At 43.0% G+C, this 17,905-nt stretch overlaps 1 protein-coding gene across 1 annotated transcript in view; it reads left to right on the top strand.

Moving 5' to 3' along the window:
* The window catches only part of LOC117257711 (poly(rC)-binding protein 4-like), a 56,747-nt gene that overhangs the window by 20,807 nt on the left and 18,035 nt on the right, over window positions 1–17,905 (top strand). Inside the window, exons 3-7 of the mRNA XM_033627990.2 lie at window positions 885–908; window positions 2,297–2,329; window positions 5,769–5,885; window positions 11,941–12,072; window positions 14,892–15,020. Of these exons, the coding sequence (XP_033483881.1) occupies window positions 885–908; window positions 2,297–2,329; window positions 5,769–5,885; window positions 11,941–12,072; window positions 14,892–15,020 (435 nt within the window). The remainder of the gene's footprint in view (window positions 1–884; window positions 909–2,296; window positions 2,330–5,768; window positions 5,886–11,940; window positions 12,073–14,891; window positions 15,021–17,905) is intronic.

Here is a 17,905-nt window from a genome sequence, read left to right as displayed (position 1 = left end):
CAAAACCAGGGAATTAAAACCAGTGAATAAAGCAGTTTCACATTACAAATCAGTATTTTTCGGACACTGTTTAGCGCATCACAGAGGGGCCGCTAGCCCAGCACCTGCTACTGTGTGCCCACCTTTTGCCTTTGATAACTTAAGATCAAGATCTGTTACCTGGAGCCAAATTATCCGCAGAGGTCTTTTTCTCTCCAAAACAAACAGACCTGGGGTCTTATTTATAAAGCAGTGTGTAGGATCCATACTAGAAATGTACATACAGACACAAGCCAAAAATGGAGTGCGCCAGAAAATATTCGACAATTCCTACAATCAGGGCTCCACCTCATCATCTGTGTCGCCAATTTCCCGTCTTCAAAATGTTTGTAAGCATCAGTCAGAGTTTCTCCCATCAAGTCTGCTTTTACAAATCACAACTTTTGCATGGGAAATAGCCTAAGCCACTTTCAGGGTACATAATGTGTGTATGCAATGTTTATAAATGAGACCCCTGGTGATTTAAACTGGTAAAAACAGTGAATGCAGCAGTTTCACGTAAAAAATGAGCAGGTTATTTTTTCTCTGGCTCATCACAACTATGGTGGCCGATGCAAATTAAAAAAAAAAAAAAAAAGGCCCTATCTGGAGTAAGTGTATTGTTTTTGTTCTGTAGAAACATGGTGGTGCAACGTGGCCATCTCCATGAATGAGGTCCTGCTTACTATGTAGATATAAACTGCTCATTCTGAAATAAGAAAAACACAGCGATTCTCATACACTAAAGTAAAAATGCTCATTATATCATAATCCATTTCTGCCAATATATCCCCCTGAATCCTACACACTGGACCTTTAAAAGTGGATTTAGTGTATGTAATCACCTTTATCTTCTTTTATTTTAGGAGGTTGGCAGCATCATAGGAAAGGTAAGAATTCCTAGTTTTCTTCTACTTCACAAAACACTGCATATATATAAAAGCATTAATAATAGGAATGAAAGTCCTTTATCAGAGGTTGACGTTTTGTAATACTTTGCTTGTGTCTGATCTTATGTGTTTCGTATGTATTTTCCATCAATTTAAGTCAAACACCTTATTTATGCCTTTCTTGTGGATTCATAATACGCCTTTGTGGAATTATTTTCCTCCCCTCCTTGATTCTGTTTTGAGATCAGCGCAGAGCACGAAGCCCTCTAACAAACAATTGTTGTTCTGAATATCCCCATCCTAAATGTAATTGCCTTAAACCAACCCTCTTAAGACCTTGCCACAACCCCCACCACCTATAATGCAACCAAGTAATCCATCAAACAAAAACATTAGTGCGCTGACTGCAAGCCTCCTGTTGAAACTGAGCTCCAAAGACATATTACCGTTGGCCCCTTGTGGGCACTCTAAATGTCTGTTAGGATGGGCCTGGCTGCTCTATGCTGCATCAGTAGCTCCAGCTATCACACCTCGTAATACAATACCTACAAAAGACATCAATAGAAGACAGAACAGGGACAAAAATAAATAAATAAGTGCAGGAAAATAAAGAGTGCTGGGAAGAAAGATGTCACAATGGATGCCACAGTGTGTTGCAGATATCAAAATATCTAAAAGAAAATAGAGAAAAGAGAGAGATGAGCTTGGCACATACTGTGCAGCTCAACAGAGAGAGAGGCACTTGATCTGCGGCACTCGGACTAATAACTTGCCACTCCATCTCTCTGGCAAACCTCTCATCGGTTTCTCTTCAATAGAAGACAGACACACGAATCACAATGCACCACGTATAATAAGCCTTCCTAGAATATGACATAAATAACAGTGTAGCCCAGCGTGTTGGAGATGATACAGTTTTTGATACTCTTGTAAGGAATCATCAGAGGATGCACGCAGGTGTGAACAGAGGTGTGACAGCTTGGATGGACTAAAGCCAAAAGGAAATTGGGGGGACAGGAGAAGAAACAATCTAAAAACCAGCAGAGGACATGCTGTGGCGTGACACAAAATGTCTGACAAAATGTTCTTGTCCCTGCTGGCAGGAGGTCTTCACACACGCTGCATATACAGCTATTACAGCAGGTGTACGTCCCCCCTTTCACACGCGCAGATGTATTTGATATCTTTTTTTTGAGACAGCAGTGCAGAGGACACCACCGCAGTGCGTTGCGCATTGAAACTCTAGCTGAAATTTGTTCTGCTAAATTCCAATCAGACATTCGTGGTTTGAAATAGCAGGTTTCACTTAGAGGTCAAGGACACTGTGATGTTTCACACAAAGCATATTTGATTCTGTTTAAAGCTGTCCTTCATTTTCTTTTTTCCAGAAAGGAGAGACTGTGAAACGAATACGAGAAGAGGTACTGTGTCCACGATTAAAAGCTTTAAAAGATGTCAACTTTTCATCATCTCCATCAGTTATGCTATTTGTTGTTGATTTTTAAGTGTGTCTCTGAGTGACTGGCTGTGTCAGCATGCCATACAGCCAAAACAGGCACACACTACACTGTTCCCTGTTTCTTACACTGACACATGAACCAACCACATCTCTCTTCTGCCTTCTGTCTTTGAACCTGTAGGTTCATCTCAAGAAGGTTTTTGGAAAGTTGTATGTATTAATCATATAGCCTTGATTCTCTGCTCAAACCCAACTAGGCTCAGCCCAAACCCGGCAGGTTAAGTCGGGCCCAACATTCCCCCGAGCTTAAATTGGGTCAGGCTCTTGGCAATTTTCAGCATTAAAGTGTTTTCATATTAGGTACGACTGATTCATATCATATCCGAATAAAATTGCAAAGCTCCCCACCTCTTGCCGGAGCTCCGACTGCAGGTAGGAGGCAGCAGCAATGCCAGACCTGGGTTTGTCCATGGGGGGCTGTGCTGCTGTCTGATATAGACATCAGAATAAAATTGAGACTGTTTCATAACCAGTTAAAGAGTCCTTGTAGTCACAATAGCAGTCCAGTGTGCCTGGGTATGGTACACAATGAGTATGTTTACATGCACAGTAAAGTTGAGCTACGGTTATAGCTCGACTAGGCCATTGGACCACTGTCCTTGTCCCAGTATACAAACACAGGAGGGAAATCGATTTGTTGACCAAAGCATGTCCAGCTCCACTACGATAGGTGGCAAACTGGTACCCTGGTGGACAACTTAACAGCTCTGTACATTTCGTCTGTCCAAAAATGCACAGCTCCGGATGTAGATTTCGCTGTGTTGTTAGCCATTTCTTCTTCCGTTACACATTTAATGCTTTCAACTTTTGGGTCAAAGCCCGGGGCGGACACTATGGAGCACGTGCTGAGTGCCTTAGCCAGTTTGGGTCTGACTGAGTATTTACATGTTTAAGTAAGACTCCCAATTGCATCATCTGGTTGTGTTAATCTGATTTTGAAAAATTAGATTTTGTACGATTTTAAAAGTCCAGTTTTAGTTGGACTAACACAATAAATCAGTCTTCTCTAATGTCATGTAAACGCACTGAATGTTCACACAACAACGTAGTGGACTTTGGGGTCAAGTGTACCCAGATCCAGGCCCGGGTCCTCCTTACAACGTTCTCTTTCTAGCGTTTCTATATAACTTAACTATTTATTTTCACTTTTACTGCATACTGTGCTTGCTGCTCTCGCTCCAGAACCAAACGGCATACTCCAACATTGCCACAATACAAACGGTCCAGTTGTGCCAGAGTGCGCTCAGAGTGGCTCCTTAGAAAGGCATCCAGTATCACAAATGTCCATACTGCACTGAAAAGACTTGTTTACTTTAGCTGTAATCAATTAAAAAAATAAATCAACAGTGGAAATTCTGTTTTTAATCAGGCTCGGGTCGGGCTTGGACTGGCTCATATAGGGTCGTAGTTGTAGTTTTTGGGCACAATCAAACCTTTAATTAACCTGCCTGAGCATACAGAGCAGCAGCGATGCAGAGGACTGCCCACAACCTGCGTGTCAGGCAGGTCCAGGAAAGGTTACTAGTAAATATCACGAGTTCAGGTGGCCGCTTAAAAAAGTGATAAAGCAGCGCTCTGAGTAAACTATTAATAACTTACAGAAACATTGTGAGCTACAGTCCACCTACCACTTTCTGCTCCCCCTCGGTCTCCCTCTGAAACAAACAAACACACACACACACACACACACACACACACACACACACACACACACACACACACACACACATATACCTTGGAGGGTTCAGTCCTTGTCTGTCCTTGTCTCAGTCCTCACTCCTGACAACTGCACTACTATAATTGCATAAAGTTGGCTGTTTGTGGGTCAGGTTCGGGTGGTTCATTAACGTATATTTTTTCGGGTTGGGCAGTGTAGATTGGCTCTCACACTGAGCTAGGTTGGTGCGGTTGTTCAAAAACCCTGACACGTGCGTAACTACAGAGCAGATACATTGTCCGAATTGCCTTTTGGGCAATAACGGCACCTTTTCAATTTAAATCCTCTCACTCCATCATTCACTACCCCTCCTCTAACCGCTCTCTCACCAAATCCCTTTTCTTTCTCTTCCTGCCTAAAACAGCTTCCTTCATCTCTGTCTGCTCCTCCATTCCCTCTTTGTAAATCTCAAGGGGGCAGCCAAACTAATGCCGCTTGGTTAACTCTTTGTATTAAAAAGTAATTAGGCCAACACCGTGGCAGTACATTTCTTTCTCTGGCTGCTAAAGGTTTTATGTTGTACTTTATGAGGCAGAGGGATAAACAGAGGAACAGTGAGGTGATGGGACAATACAGCCCTGCAGAGCTGCTGGATAAACCACTCACCCATGGTAGTCATTCATCCATTCATCCAGCCAGCCAGTTTTGGCCTTTGTTACTTCCCAACTGTATGAGCCTCATCCTGTCAGCCACTCCCCGGGCCTTACAGTCACAGTGGGAGCATGACTCACTGGAGCGACTGGAGAAAATGTCCCAGAGCTCAGAGCACTGTCCCGCCTCTGCTCATGTGACTTCAACTCAAGGACACAAAATGAAAGGAGAGGAGGGCAGGAGATCTGTCATCTCAGGGCAATGCCCCGAGAAGAAACTCTATTACGCTGTCACTCTGAGATACAGAGATGTGCTCTATAGCTCTCAGTCTCACCTCCTTTGCCTCGTGTCACTCGACTCTCCTTCCCGTGGGTGTGCTGTACTGTAGAGTGTGTCTCTTCAAACTCTTTCAACGGTTTGAAACCGAATCATAAGATTACCTGAATAGAAAATACACTTTTTTGCTTTCTTGTGGAGAGTTAGATGAAGAGATCAATACTGCTCTCAGATCTGTACGGTAAATGTGACGGTACAGCCAGAAACCAGTTAGCTTAGCTTAGCATGAAGACTGGAAGCAGGGGGAAACAAGCCCCTAGCCTGGCTCTGTCGAAAGCTAAAATAAATCTGCCTAGCATCTAGGGCTGGGCAATATGGCAAAAAATATTATCACGATAATTTTCCCCGTATTGATCGATCTCGATATTTATCACGATATATAATTTGATAAAGCTGCAAGTTTCAAAAGTATCCTGATAATGTCTGACACCTGAAGAAACTAAACGATTTTTCAGCTTCACACGGCACTCAGTTTGAGAAAAATATTTCCTGCCTGGGAGCTCATACCTGCAGTCTAGCACAATTTCTTGAACCCGTCTTTCTCCACTGTGCTCATGGGCATCATGTCTTTGGCTAAGTATGACACTGCGTCTGTTATATATCTGCTCCTTATTTGCAAGAAAGCAAATAAGGGTACTACACTGACTGCACTGTTAATGTTGACCATTAACTGACCTAACGACCATTGTCCCCACAGAGCAGCGCTCGGGTCAACATCTCAGAGGGCTCATGTCCAGAGAGGATCATCACCATCACCGGCTCCACAGACTGCGTCTTCAGAGCTTTCACCATGATCACATACAAACTGGAGGAGGTAACTGACCATAATACATGCCACTCAGTGACTACATTTACATGCACAAACACATATTTCATTATTTTTCCCGATATCACAATATTCTGAATTTGATACGAGACATAAGGACATCATATTCCTTTGGATTAGGGTTGCACCCAACTAAGAATTTTCCTAGTAGACCAATAGTTGTCATTTAGGGCCATTAGTCGACTAGTCGCCTGCATGTTTACGATATTAACTGAATCATTAAACTATATATTTTGGGCGGGGCAACACAATGGTTTGAGTTCAAGGTCACAGTACAAGAGCTGTGTTCGCCTGGTTGAATAAGTTTGTCACCAGTGAAAAACATTGAAAAAATCCTTTTTTAGTTCAGTTAGCTCCAGCCATTTCACCTCGATATTTTGATATGTATATCCAGCCACGTGTAAATAGGAATATTGGTGGAATATTTATCTTTATTAGCCATGTAAACAGCTTAGTAGGAATATTTCTATTATTTTTTAGAGTAAGGGCAAAAACTGGAATATGTTGTGCATGTAGACGTCAATGTCACTGCATACAACAAAAATCCACTCAATCCACCATCATAAAAATTTTGCTGTAAAAAAAAATTTAAAAAATGAGGACTGATCTCTTGTGGCTTTTTACAGAGAAAACCAATCAGTGTGCAATCAGACATTGTCTGTGGCAGGCTTTTGGAAGTTGTCACAGTCTTTGTGGAGCCAAACTAACTTGTTTCTGAGACGTGAAAAAAAGTGCAAGAAGCCATTTCACAGCGTTATTACAAGAAACCTCTTCCCTAGCTTCATCCCAACATTACCACTAATGTGCTTTTATCGCCATTGATTATACTCTAAACTGAAGCGATGGAAGGAAAACTTTCCAGCTGTGTTTCATAGCACTTGATGTGCTCTCAGATACGATTACACTGCAGATGAAAATTTGGGATAAGTGGATTAAGCTGCTGCTCTTGTACAACCATTTTTTTTGGCTATTATAAGAGGAATGACGTGATGTGTGTTGTACTGTTAGTAATTTGTCTGGTGAAGTCACACAAATGCTTTTCTCTGGGCAACACATGTTCAGTCCACTCACAAAAAGAGCGAGGGATGCTAATTTGTACCTGTTAATGAGAGGGATTTGTACACCTTCTCATCGTCTACTAATGAGTTATAGATGACAGCTTCCTCTTGCCATTAATCCCCATGGTGACTGTCCATCACCGCGCTAATTAATATGGTGGAATGAGTGCCGTCTTCGCTCTGATTTAGCATCACAGCAGACCCTGGCAGGGAAACAGGTGCTCCCCGCGCAGGTCGACAGCCTTCAGTAAACACACGCTGGCTGGGAGCACAGTGCAGTATTCATTAAAGATCTTTCACACTCACCTCTTTTCAACCCTGAAACTCTTGAGTTTCCATGGCAACATGTTGGCTGACCCACTGCGCGCCGCTTCCACCATAGTTGAGTTATTGTATGTGTGACACATTTAATTAAAAACAAAGGGGGAATAATCTGCTTTTTGGCCTCTGAGTATTAGACTTGGCATTTGTTTCTGTCTCAATAGTTTATGATTAGACAGGCGCACTTAGTTCTTTCATTGGCAGTTGATCACTTGTGTGTGTTTCCGTCTGTGTTTTATGGATGAAGTCCCCCGCCCCGACTGCTGCCACATTAGTGCAAACACACACATTTATGCAAATTAAGCGATCTGATAATCTGGAAAGACATGCTCTAATAGCACAATACATTCACTACAGTATCATACGTGTATTTGTTCCCAGGTGTCGAGGCACAGCATGCATGAAAGCCGCATAATCTGTCTGTGCTGGAGTGCCACAAGCAACACAATACGCTTTGGGGATTTAAGCCCAGTAACTCTTTTGTGTGAGCACTGCCTGTGTATCCCGCTGTCTTATTTCCGCCAGTGCACTTTGTGGGTTTCTTTTTATTTTTTCGCTAGGATGTCACAGGAAAGTATGGGAACGTTCACAGTTGTTAAGATGTGGCTCATATTTTTAGATCAAATCAAGAAAATGACACCCAGAGTCTTGTGATTGTACAGACGAGCTGCCTCCTCTAATGAGACGAGACGTCAGAGAGCCCGATCCACCTCACTAAATATAGACGCGGAGCAGAGAGGCACAAGTGCCACATCAGAGTATGCTTTTTAAATATAAAGTTCACCGTTATTGGAGACATTATGCAGCTCCCTTCATAAGTAAAATCCCTTGAGGTGGCGCGTCCATGCTGTCCCGCTCTTAAGTCAAACTCTGCTAATTTTATTGCAAACACAAGCCATTGAAAAACAAGCAGCCGGCTTTGCATTCTGTCACACATTTTGTTGTGGGTTGAACTCTGATGGGAAGAGAGACAGCACGGCATATTTACATTTCAAAGGTTCACTGAGACACACTGTTCATTAATTAAAAGCTCAATCTCCACCCACAGGAGAGCAGACACAGGATGTTTGCAACCTGCACTGTAAAAACACTCATCAAATCAGTGAGGTTCTTCATCCAAATATATCATACAGATAACAGAGACATATGTTGCACCCATTCTTTCTTCAACTGTTATTATCATCAGACATAAAATGATGTATAATTGGACTGCAGCCATAGCGATCTATCAGACTTTAGGCACTTAAAGTATTTCCTCCCATGCTCTCATGAGTTTTCCACAATGTGTGTCCAACATTCCTGTAGTTTAAAGGAACAGTTCAACAATTTGGGAAAGTTAGATAAGACGATTGATACCAGTCTCATGTGTGTGATTTAAAGGCTAAGATTCATAATAATACCGAGATACTGGATCCCAACATGGCGCTTATTCACTCCAATGGAGTTGACGCATACAGCGAAAAAAAGGTTTCTAGCTTCCAGGTTTACTTCCCAATGAAAACGTGGAGTAACTTTTCTCCTGCTGGCCCCACCCGCGAGTTATGTTTATGTCTCATACTAGCCTGAGTGTCAGACTGAAGCTCCCAGAACCTTCAGTCTGACATCACCTCCATTGAAGGCGATTTACAAGGGGGAGGGAATTAGATTTTTCCATAACCAATCAGTAGAGATCAACGACTCACCCAGAATCTGACGTCATTAGTATCCATGCCTCGGGGGTGCCGAAAACAAGTGAGCATTGCCCGTTTAAAATGTCTCTGTCGTCGTGCACGCCCAGCTGCATCCCCGTTAAATCCAGTTTAGCAGCTTCCTTAATTTGGTCCTCCAATAACGCGAGTAGTGGCGAAATACCTCGATAGCATTGTTAATGTGGTCTGTAGGATCTGTAGCGGTCGCCATTGTTGCTATCCTCAACAGTTACCCATGGGCGGACAGCTTGACATCAGCATGGCGCTGATTGGCTAATCGCTAGACCCGCCCCCACCCCCGGCGTTCATTGGTCCTTCCATCGTTTGGACGAGATAAATCGCAAATTCATTGCAGTATGCCAGACCAGAGATGCAAGCCTACTCAGCTGAGTGGGCGGGGTCTATGGTCTGGAACCAGGCTAGTCTCATACAGCATCTGACCTATACTGACTTGTATCTGTGCAGGGTTTGTCACAAGAGAGCTATCTTCACACTCCTCTACTGAAGGGGCCGATGTCTGTGCACATATCTAAAACCTGAGAATCAAACACACTCCAGGCAAACTAGATTAGCTACGTCACTAACACAAAAGCCAATCACTGTCTAATACAGGAAGCATGTATCACTGGAGGAACAGACTTCAACGCCACCTCCAGTGCAGAGCAGACTTATTACATGTCGGGTTGGGTACTGTTGCCATTTCAGCAGATACTGGTTCTGGTACTGGTATTACTGGTATGCAACTGTACTTTTTTTTGCATTTAACTTTTACTTTGTAATAACAAAAGTTACATTTTTGAACAAGCTGCAGGGGTGACTAAAACACAATTCTGCTCCTCTACCATTTTCTGATCACACATAGAGCTAATTGTCTGTCTCTGTATATCTTTCTGTTAGTGCGTGTGTGTTTGTCTGCTCAGCGAGCAGTGATGCTAGGCTAAAGAAAAAACAAAGAAAATAGACCACGAACTGAAACTACTGCTGCAGATCAGCACTGCAGCCGACGAAGCACTCAACGGATCAACCGACAGAGAGCTCTGTGGCCGGCTTCCCGGTTTCGGGGCGCTTCCGCCTACTGTCTGAAGTTAAACCTGAGCTCTGTGGCTGGCTTCCAAGCTTTGGGGCACTTTGCAGCACTTCCACCTTTAACATGAACCAGTATTCTGTAGTACCAAGTAATTCGGGCATTCATTCATTCTCCGTAACTGCTTATCCTTTCTGGGGGAGCTGGAGCCTATCCCAGTTGTAACTGGGCGAGAGGCGGGGTACACCCTGGACAGGTCGCCAGACTATCCCAGGGCTGACACATAGAGACAGACAACCGCTGACGCTCACATTCACACCTACGGACAATTTAGAGTCACCAATTAACCTGCATGTCTTTGGACTGTGGGAGGAAGCCAGAGAAAACCCACGCTGACATGGGGAGAACATGCAGACTCCACACAGAAGGGCCCCAGGGTTCAAAAGGAACCCTCTTGCTGTGATGCGACAATTCTAACCACTGCAACACAATGACGCCACGTAATATGGGCAGTATCCCTAAAAGAGTAACCAGTTTGGTATCTAATCCTAATCTCAACCAGACGGAACTTTCATGTTTGAGCTTCAGTCTGGGTCTGACTGAAGCTCAAACATGAATGACTGGATCTCTAGTGTTCGTGTTACAGGACACACTGATGGTAGCCATCTTGATGCGCACTGCTCTGTTACTGGTTAAACTAGCGCAAGCATCAGTGGTGGGTGGGGCGCAAGGCCAGATCAAGAAGTGCTCATTGAGGGAGACAGAGTAGATCTGAATCTGGCCTGTTTTCAGAGGGGAGCTTTTTAATGTGGGAAAAGCATGTTAAACAAAATTAATAATAGCAGAGTGTTTTCACATACTTTAAAACGTGTCTGGAGGGAAACTTTAAAGGATCAATAATCTCATAACTGTAGGCAAGAAATCAAAAATGCATGTCTGAAAATGTCAAATTATTCCTTATAACTGGACCTCATCTGATAGCAGTTTCATTAGATTACGAGAAAAGGGACTAAGCAAAATGTAGATGTATAAACCTTAATATTACATCCTCTCAGTCAGTTCTTTTCAAAAAGATTTGTGTAAAGAAATCCCAAGGTAACCAGCTCCAGTGTATCTGCAGTAGGAAGGACACACAGACGAGGTGCTCTGGCTCAGTTTTATGCAGCAGAGTGAACATCTCCAAGCACGATTTGCTCTCCACCAGTGCTGCAATTAATGTCTCCCCTTTCATGGAGAATTCAGCAGTTCATATGAATGACTGAACAGCCTTTTAAGACCCCACACAGGACTGGATTACAGCTCCTACATTGCTGGACTCCCGGCACACAGTGAAACTTACAGGGGTTGATTAGGTGCAGATGCTAGATGGTGCTTAGATCCACCTGCCACTTCCAGTATAGATCCTATCTGCCTTTTTCTGATATTCCATTTGATGCAGTGGAAATTAGGTTTGGCTACATTTGCCTCGTTTCCATCGAGCACTTTTGATATGGTACCTTTGGAGCCAAAAGTAACCCTTCAGACATGGTACCTAGACCGTAGAGTTTCCTCAGCAAACAGTACTCTGAAATGGTGGAGTCATGAGTATAGCATCTGCTTTGCTCTTTAAAGTTTTGAATGTTGGTATTACTGGGGAGGTTTAGTTTCACAGTTTCATTGTAGTATTCTAAACATCCAGCCAAGTTACTTGCTGAGTAAGGCGTAAGGATAAAACTGAAATTGAAAATGTGTTTAGATTAATGTAAAGCCTAAATTGTCCAATAAAATGAGCTCAATGCCTCTTCTAACCTAATTGTTGGAGATAAAGCCCTCTAGTAGCTTTTCTCTCCCTCCATTTTCACTTTGACCTGCATGTTTTTTTCTCTCTGGGACTCTCTCTGTCTCTCTCTCTGCTCTTTGTTTCCTGTCGCCTCTCACCACATTTTTTTTTCTTTCCCCACATCTCCCTCCAGGACCTGACCGCACTGGTGGCCAACGGAACCATCAGCTCCAAGCCACCAGTCACCCTGCGGCTGGTCATCCCTGCCAGCCAGTGTGGCTCTCTCATTGGGAAAGGGGGGGCCAAGATAAAGGAGATCAGAGAGGTGAGCAGCCAGAACACAAATCTACTCCATCCTCCCCGTCCTTGCTGCACAGGCAGCTGGACCAACATTGAAATATGGAGAGAAAAAATCTGCTTCTGGAGATGAGGGAAAATAAACTGCAGCTGGAAGGAAGAGATATTTCATTTCCCACAATTCTACTGTTTTTTTTTTTCTTTTTTTGTTGTTTTTTTTTCCCCCTGCTGCTGTTTTGTTTTGTGCCTTATACTAGTGTAAGTCCTCCTGCTTGTGCTAATACATTTTAGGTAAGTGTTAGATGCTCTTATTCAGAATCACTGCAGCAACAAAATGGTATAAAATAATGAATGTATGAATAATTTGTCATAGATCATATCATAACATGCAAATTACATCAAAGCAGAATTTAAATAAAATACAAAAATTACAAAGATGCACTAGAAGTATTAGTAACGAGTCTACAGCCATGCTAGAAGTGCTGTGACACTTCTTTGAGTTACATGCTAACGTAAGGTTGTGACCATGCTGTAGCAGGTCCAATGTTTACCTATAAACTGTATAAATATAATGAACATAGCCAGCGTGATGTCACCAATTGGTTTGTGGACTCATGTTTTGAAGAGTCGAGTTCCATGGCCATCCCCATCTTGTTTTTAAGAGGCAGAAGTGACCATATGTGGACGAGAGGGTGGAGCTGTGGAGGAGTGAGGGGTGGATCTGACTCACAGACTGTAGCGATACCTTGGAGACAACCTGTCCCTCAAAGCGTCCATGCCATTAATTATGTGTAACTTTAAAAAACCCACTAACATCTGGCAGTACAATCAGCATTCACTCCCGGCTCAAGTGACTCTGCAGCAGTCACATTTATTTATTGGCTCCAGCTCCGACTGGCTCCAACTGGCAGTGACGGAAACTCGACATCCAGGGGGGCGTGCTAATTTTAGCCCCTTTGCCAGTGCAGTGCTATGACAGGATGCCACAATGTACCATCTGTCTCCATCCGAGCAGCACTCGTACATCATTCCAAATTAGTTGGTACCGAGTTTGCAAGAGAGACCGACTAAAAAACAGATAAAAAAGACATAACCACCCTAACATTTTCAGTGGCTTTAATGCTGCTTTCTACTGTTTACTAACCTGTTTTACGGCCTGTTGTTACGCCAAACATGACACACCAGTTAAAGCACAGAAAAGCAAACTCACCTACTGCAGAGCTGTGTACACAGTTTAGGTCTACTGCAGTGATACTCAACTTGCGGCCCGCGGGCCAAATCTGGCCCCCAGTAGGCAGCTGGGTGGCGCCCCAACCATTTTCTAATCCACAATGGAAAAAAATTGATTCAGAAAATCAAAATTGATTTTTTTTTTTTTACTTGTAATATAAATATGGTGCCAGAGTGCATTTAATAAAGCATCATATTAGAGATTATTTATCAAAAACGTGCCAGGCAAGGATTCCCAGGACCCCCGTACAGAGGTCCAGTTTAAGCCCTGAATGTTCTCAATACTTAGAAACACCCAAAGTAAGTTGAGTATCCCTGGTCTACTAGCAATGGGAAAGGAGTCTATCATCTATTTTAGCAGGTTTTCCTGTGTTTCAAAAATGGCATATACTGTACGCGTAAATTATGGTGGAAAAAGGGAATTATATAAAAAATTCAGTAGAGTTGTCATGAAGGTGGAAATTAGCCATAGCCACGTTTTGTACCGGGCTGTTTATTTCGGCTGTAATGTTGTCAAGGAACTGCAATTTATGGCACTACCACATTGGCTTCATTTTTCACCCCTGGAGGTTGCTGCTAGAGTTCACCATGGCCACCATTTTTGCATGCTAACATTTGGTAATTATCACAAAACAGGAAGTACAGCAGAGACCAAGGGGCATGTCATGAGTTTTGCAGTTACATGATCATTGGGCAAATAAACATTTCTGGCCTGCTGGTGGCGCTCGATAAAATGTCAGTGGATCACCAGTAATCTTACAATTCACCCGCTGGAGAACATGAATGTCTGTTCAGGATTTAATGTGAATCCATGCAATAGTTGTTGAGATTTTCCACCCGGTGGTGGTATCTGCACTTAGGCTGGCACCAGACTAAAATTGGATTTGGCTATTAAGGCAGGAAATTAGTGAGACAATGAAGTCCGATAGATCACCTAACACAACAAACAGCATGACTCAGCAGTGGCAACTTTGAAAGGGAAAAACTCCTGACTTCATTTAGGCCCAGTTGAAACATCAGGATTAAACATATCAGATCCGTTGCCAGAGACATCTGTCACTGTAACTTTAGCTCTGTACCGATCTACAAATAGTCTCTCTCTCATTTTAGCCTTTACCTTCACTGGCAATGGCATCCGGTTGTTGTTTTTTGCGGTTAGACGGATTTTCTCGTCATGTTCATAACCCAGATTTGTTTCACTTGCAGATTTGTTTTGTTTGTTCGGTTGCCACAGGACACATGCTCACTTACAGAAGCATTTTGTGATGTAAGTGGTTCAACAATGGCCTCCAAAAACCCTGCAGTCTGATAGAGACATCAGCAGATAAATCTTTAAAACTCTCCCTTTTGCCTGCAGACATGCTATATTAGGTATATATGAGCTAAAATTGAGAGAATTACCTCGGCTGACCACGGGTGACTTTTCATTTATCTCTAACCTGACAGTGCTTGACGTTAAACATATAGCACGGTTGGTCTCCGACAGTATAGGTGGAATAATATAAGGTCAGCGAAGCCAGCAGGGAGGCACGGAAAGCAGGCATGGCAGAGTAATAACGACTTGTCTTATCTCCGGAATCAAGCTAATCTTTTTTTCCAAAACCTTATCATTTGCAGAGCACCGGAGCTCAGATACAGGTGGCAGGGGATTTGCTGCCCAACTCCACTGAGCGAGGGGTGACGATATCTGGGAATCAGGAGTCTGTAATCCAGTGTGTCAAACTCATCTGCACAGTAATCCTGGAGGTAGGAAGCGTACCATTCCTCTCTCTTACTACCCTCACTTAGCTGACATGTTGTCGGAGCTCTGCTGCTGCAGCTGTGTGAAGGAAATAATTGCTGTTGACATGCATGTTTTCATTTCACCGGCATGCATTGATTGTTTATTGCACTGCAGCAGAAGTTGATGCATTTTTAGTGGGCTGTGTTGTTCTTCTTTGTTACATAATGCTGCTATGATTAGATTCACAGTGCTGCTGAACATAGATTCTGTAACAATATCCTCATTAGAGATGTTCCAATACCATTTCCGCCTTCCGGATACCGATACCCAAACATGTGTATCAGCCAATAACAAGTACTGACCCAATACCATCTGCATCAAAACAAAATTAACAGCTGTATACCACTGACCTTTCCTGATATCAGACAGAACTGTGAATTTGTTTAACTCCGTTTCCATCTGAAGTCTGACACTGCATTTACTCTAACCAATTTCTGTAATGGTGGGGGGGGTTCAGTTTTCCCCAACTAATCAATAGAGACCAACTTATCTGCCTGAATGGGTCCACACCAATGTATACCTGTGGTGCACCAAATAGGCGGAGTCTGCACACCAGCTGTCGTTGCTGCTAAATTGCAGCGGTGACAGCAGCGTACACGTCACCATGACCACATGGCCCATACAAACACAAAGTAATCAATGGAGATGAACATTATTCCGGCTTAAAGAAGTTTTTCACCACTAGAAAGATGGTCTTTTCAAAAAACTCAGCTGTCAATGCAGTAGGAAGACACAAATACTTTTGGAATTGGTGCTACATGACCAGAGGAAACAGAAAAAAAAGGAATGTGGCATTCACTTCTGCCCAAAAGGTAGAAAACCTACAACAACCAGAAAGCACAGCGCCGCACCGGACCAGTAAATGCTCCTGCTGTAATGGGAACTCATCTGTTTGACACAATGGTGTCAAGCTGGTAATAAACAATCTGGTATTAAAAGGTCAGCTAAAACAGGTTTCTAAAAACATCGGAGGCAACGCAGTACCAGAGTCCTGGCTTATATTTGATCAGCACTGCCTAGTTTTACTGTTTGATATCAGTTTTTTTCAGCTTTTGTTTTCAATATGCAGAAAACAGTATGGTGTCCACCTCCTGTTGACAAACTATCACTTTACCAACTAAACAGGGCACTAAAATATGTTTCTGAAGACATTTTAAGTAAGAAATAGGCACTGCAGTAACAATCTTGGTTTATATTTGATCAGTACTGCCTAGTTTTAACGTTTGATTGGAGGTTGGTCTGAGTTTGAGAGAGAAAGGGGGGCAGATCTGTCTCTTGAGCCACTTCTATACTCTTTGTGTCCATGGTGGTGGCATAGGTGGCGGGTAATACGAAACTACGGAGGTACAGTCTGTAGTTTGAGCAACAGCCCCAGAGCCTGCAATAACACATCAACCAGTGGAGTTCCATTGGGTGGGAACAGGGAGATCTAGGCACTGGTTAGATGGAGGGAAGTTTACCACAGTTAATTTACACATACTGCCCACATTGTCACGATACAAAGCTGGTTGAAAATCGGCAAATTACTATGTTAGATAAAATCACATTGTGAAAATCACCATGCAGGTAATTATTTGTCAACTAGGAAAACAATCATGGCTTTTGCCCCATAGGCTGACATTGTTTTGTCAGCTGACAATAACATGGTTGCTGCCGTTTGCTGACAGATTACACTCCATTTAAAGAGTTGTCCCAGCCCTCGCCCTTATGCATTTAGCGAAGCACCGGTGCACTGAAATGGAGTGGAATCAATCCAACATCATAAAGTCCACACTGATGCACAGCCATGCCAACATACATGTTTTGCAGGGCTTTTAAGAGCGGAGTGGAGCGGAGTGGAGCAAAGTCAAAACAAATTACATTGTCAGTTGTTATGAGAGGAGCCTCAATAGCAGCATTTACCTTGTCAATAACACTCGCCAATGTTGTTATTAATCCTCATTGGTTCCATCGCATCGCTTGAACATGCTTGACAACAGCGTGACAACGGCGTTAGTCCCAACAAACTACTTTCAAGTTTATTGATAAATTACGTGGTACCGGATCAATGCTTGGTGTGTGTACTTGCCAATACACAATCCAGCATCTTAGGCAGTATTGGAGGCATTTCGGGTACTGGTATTAGTGTCGGAACAACTCTAATCCTGATCTAACACAGGAAATGTCAAGAAAGTACATAGTTTCTTTATTGTTTTGACCTCCTGTGCTCTAATCTGCCAGATGAGACATTTTGGCGAAGAGTCAAAAGGTGCTGCTCTCAGGTCAGAGCCCAGTATTGTTGGAGAGGACACTAATCTGCTGAAGGAAAACACACTGGCCTGCAGCAAAATCTGTCCACCTTTAGACAACAGCTCTCTTGAGAAAATCGAGGAGGAGATGAGAGAAAAACAACCCCGAGCACAGTTTCTCCCTGTGTGTTCATGGAAGTGCACAAGTCCTTTTTGTTTTAGCATTGCAGCTGGACCTGACTGACTAATTGCTAGTTTGATCCAGTTTTCCAGGGCTTTCTTCAAAGGCTTGCGAGTTTCATTAGGATTCTGTACCAGCGGCTTCTTGCTTTTGGCTCCAAGATTTAAATTATGCAAAGTTATACAAAGAATTTGCTGTGACTGCTCCCGCAGAAAAGATGCTCTACATTTTAAACCCCAAAACAGTATCGCCAACATTGCAGTTACTCGATAAGATATACGGTGTCATGTACTCTGTATAATCTCCTTTTCTCATTGGTGTTTGAAGAATTTTATCTTCAAATGTCTCCTTGTCAGTGGATGCTTGATTTATCCAGAGGGCAAACCACTGCAGAGCCAGCAGCTCCAATGCAAACTAAAGCTCAGAGCTATTATCCACA

This window comes from Epinephelus lanceolatus, chromosome 8 (genome assembly GCF_041903045.1).
Source record: "Epinephelus lanceolatus isolate andai-2023 chromosome 8, ASM4190304v1, whole genome shotgun sequence".
Lineage (NCBI taxonomy): Eukaryota > Metazoa > Chordata > Actinopteri > Perciformes > Serranidae > Epinephelus > Epinephelus lanceolatus.
Note: the sequence above shows the minus strand (reverse complement) of the source record. Positions and strands in the feature narration are given on the sequence as shown.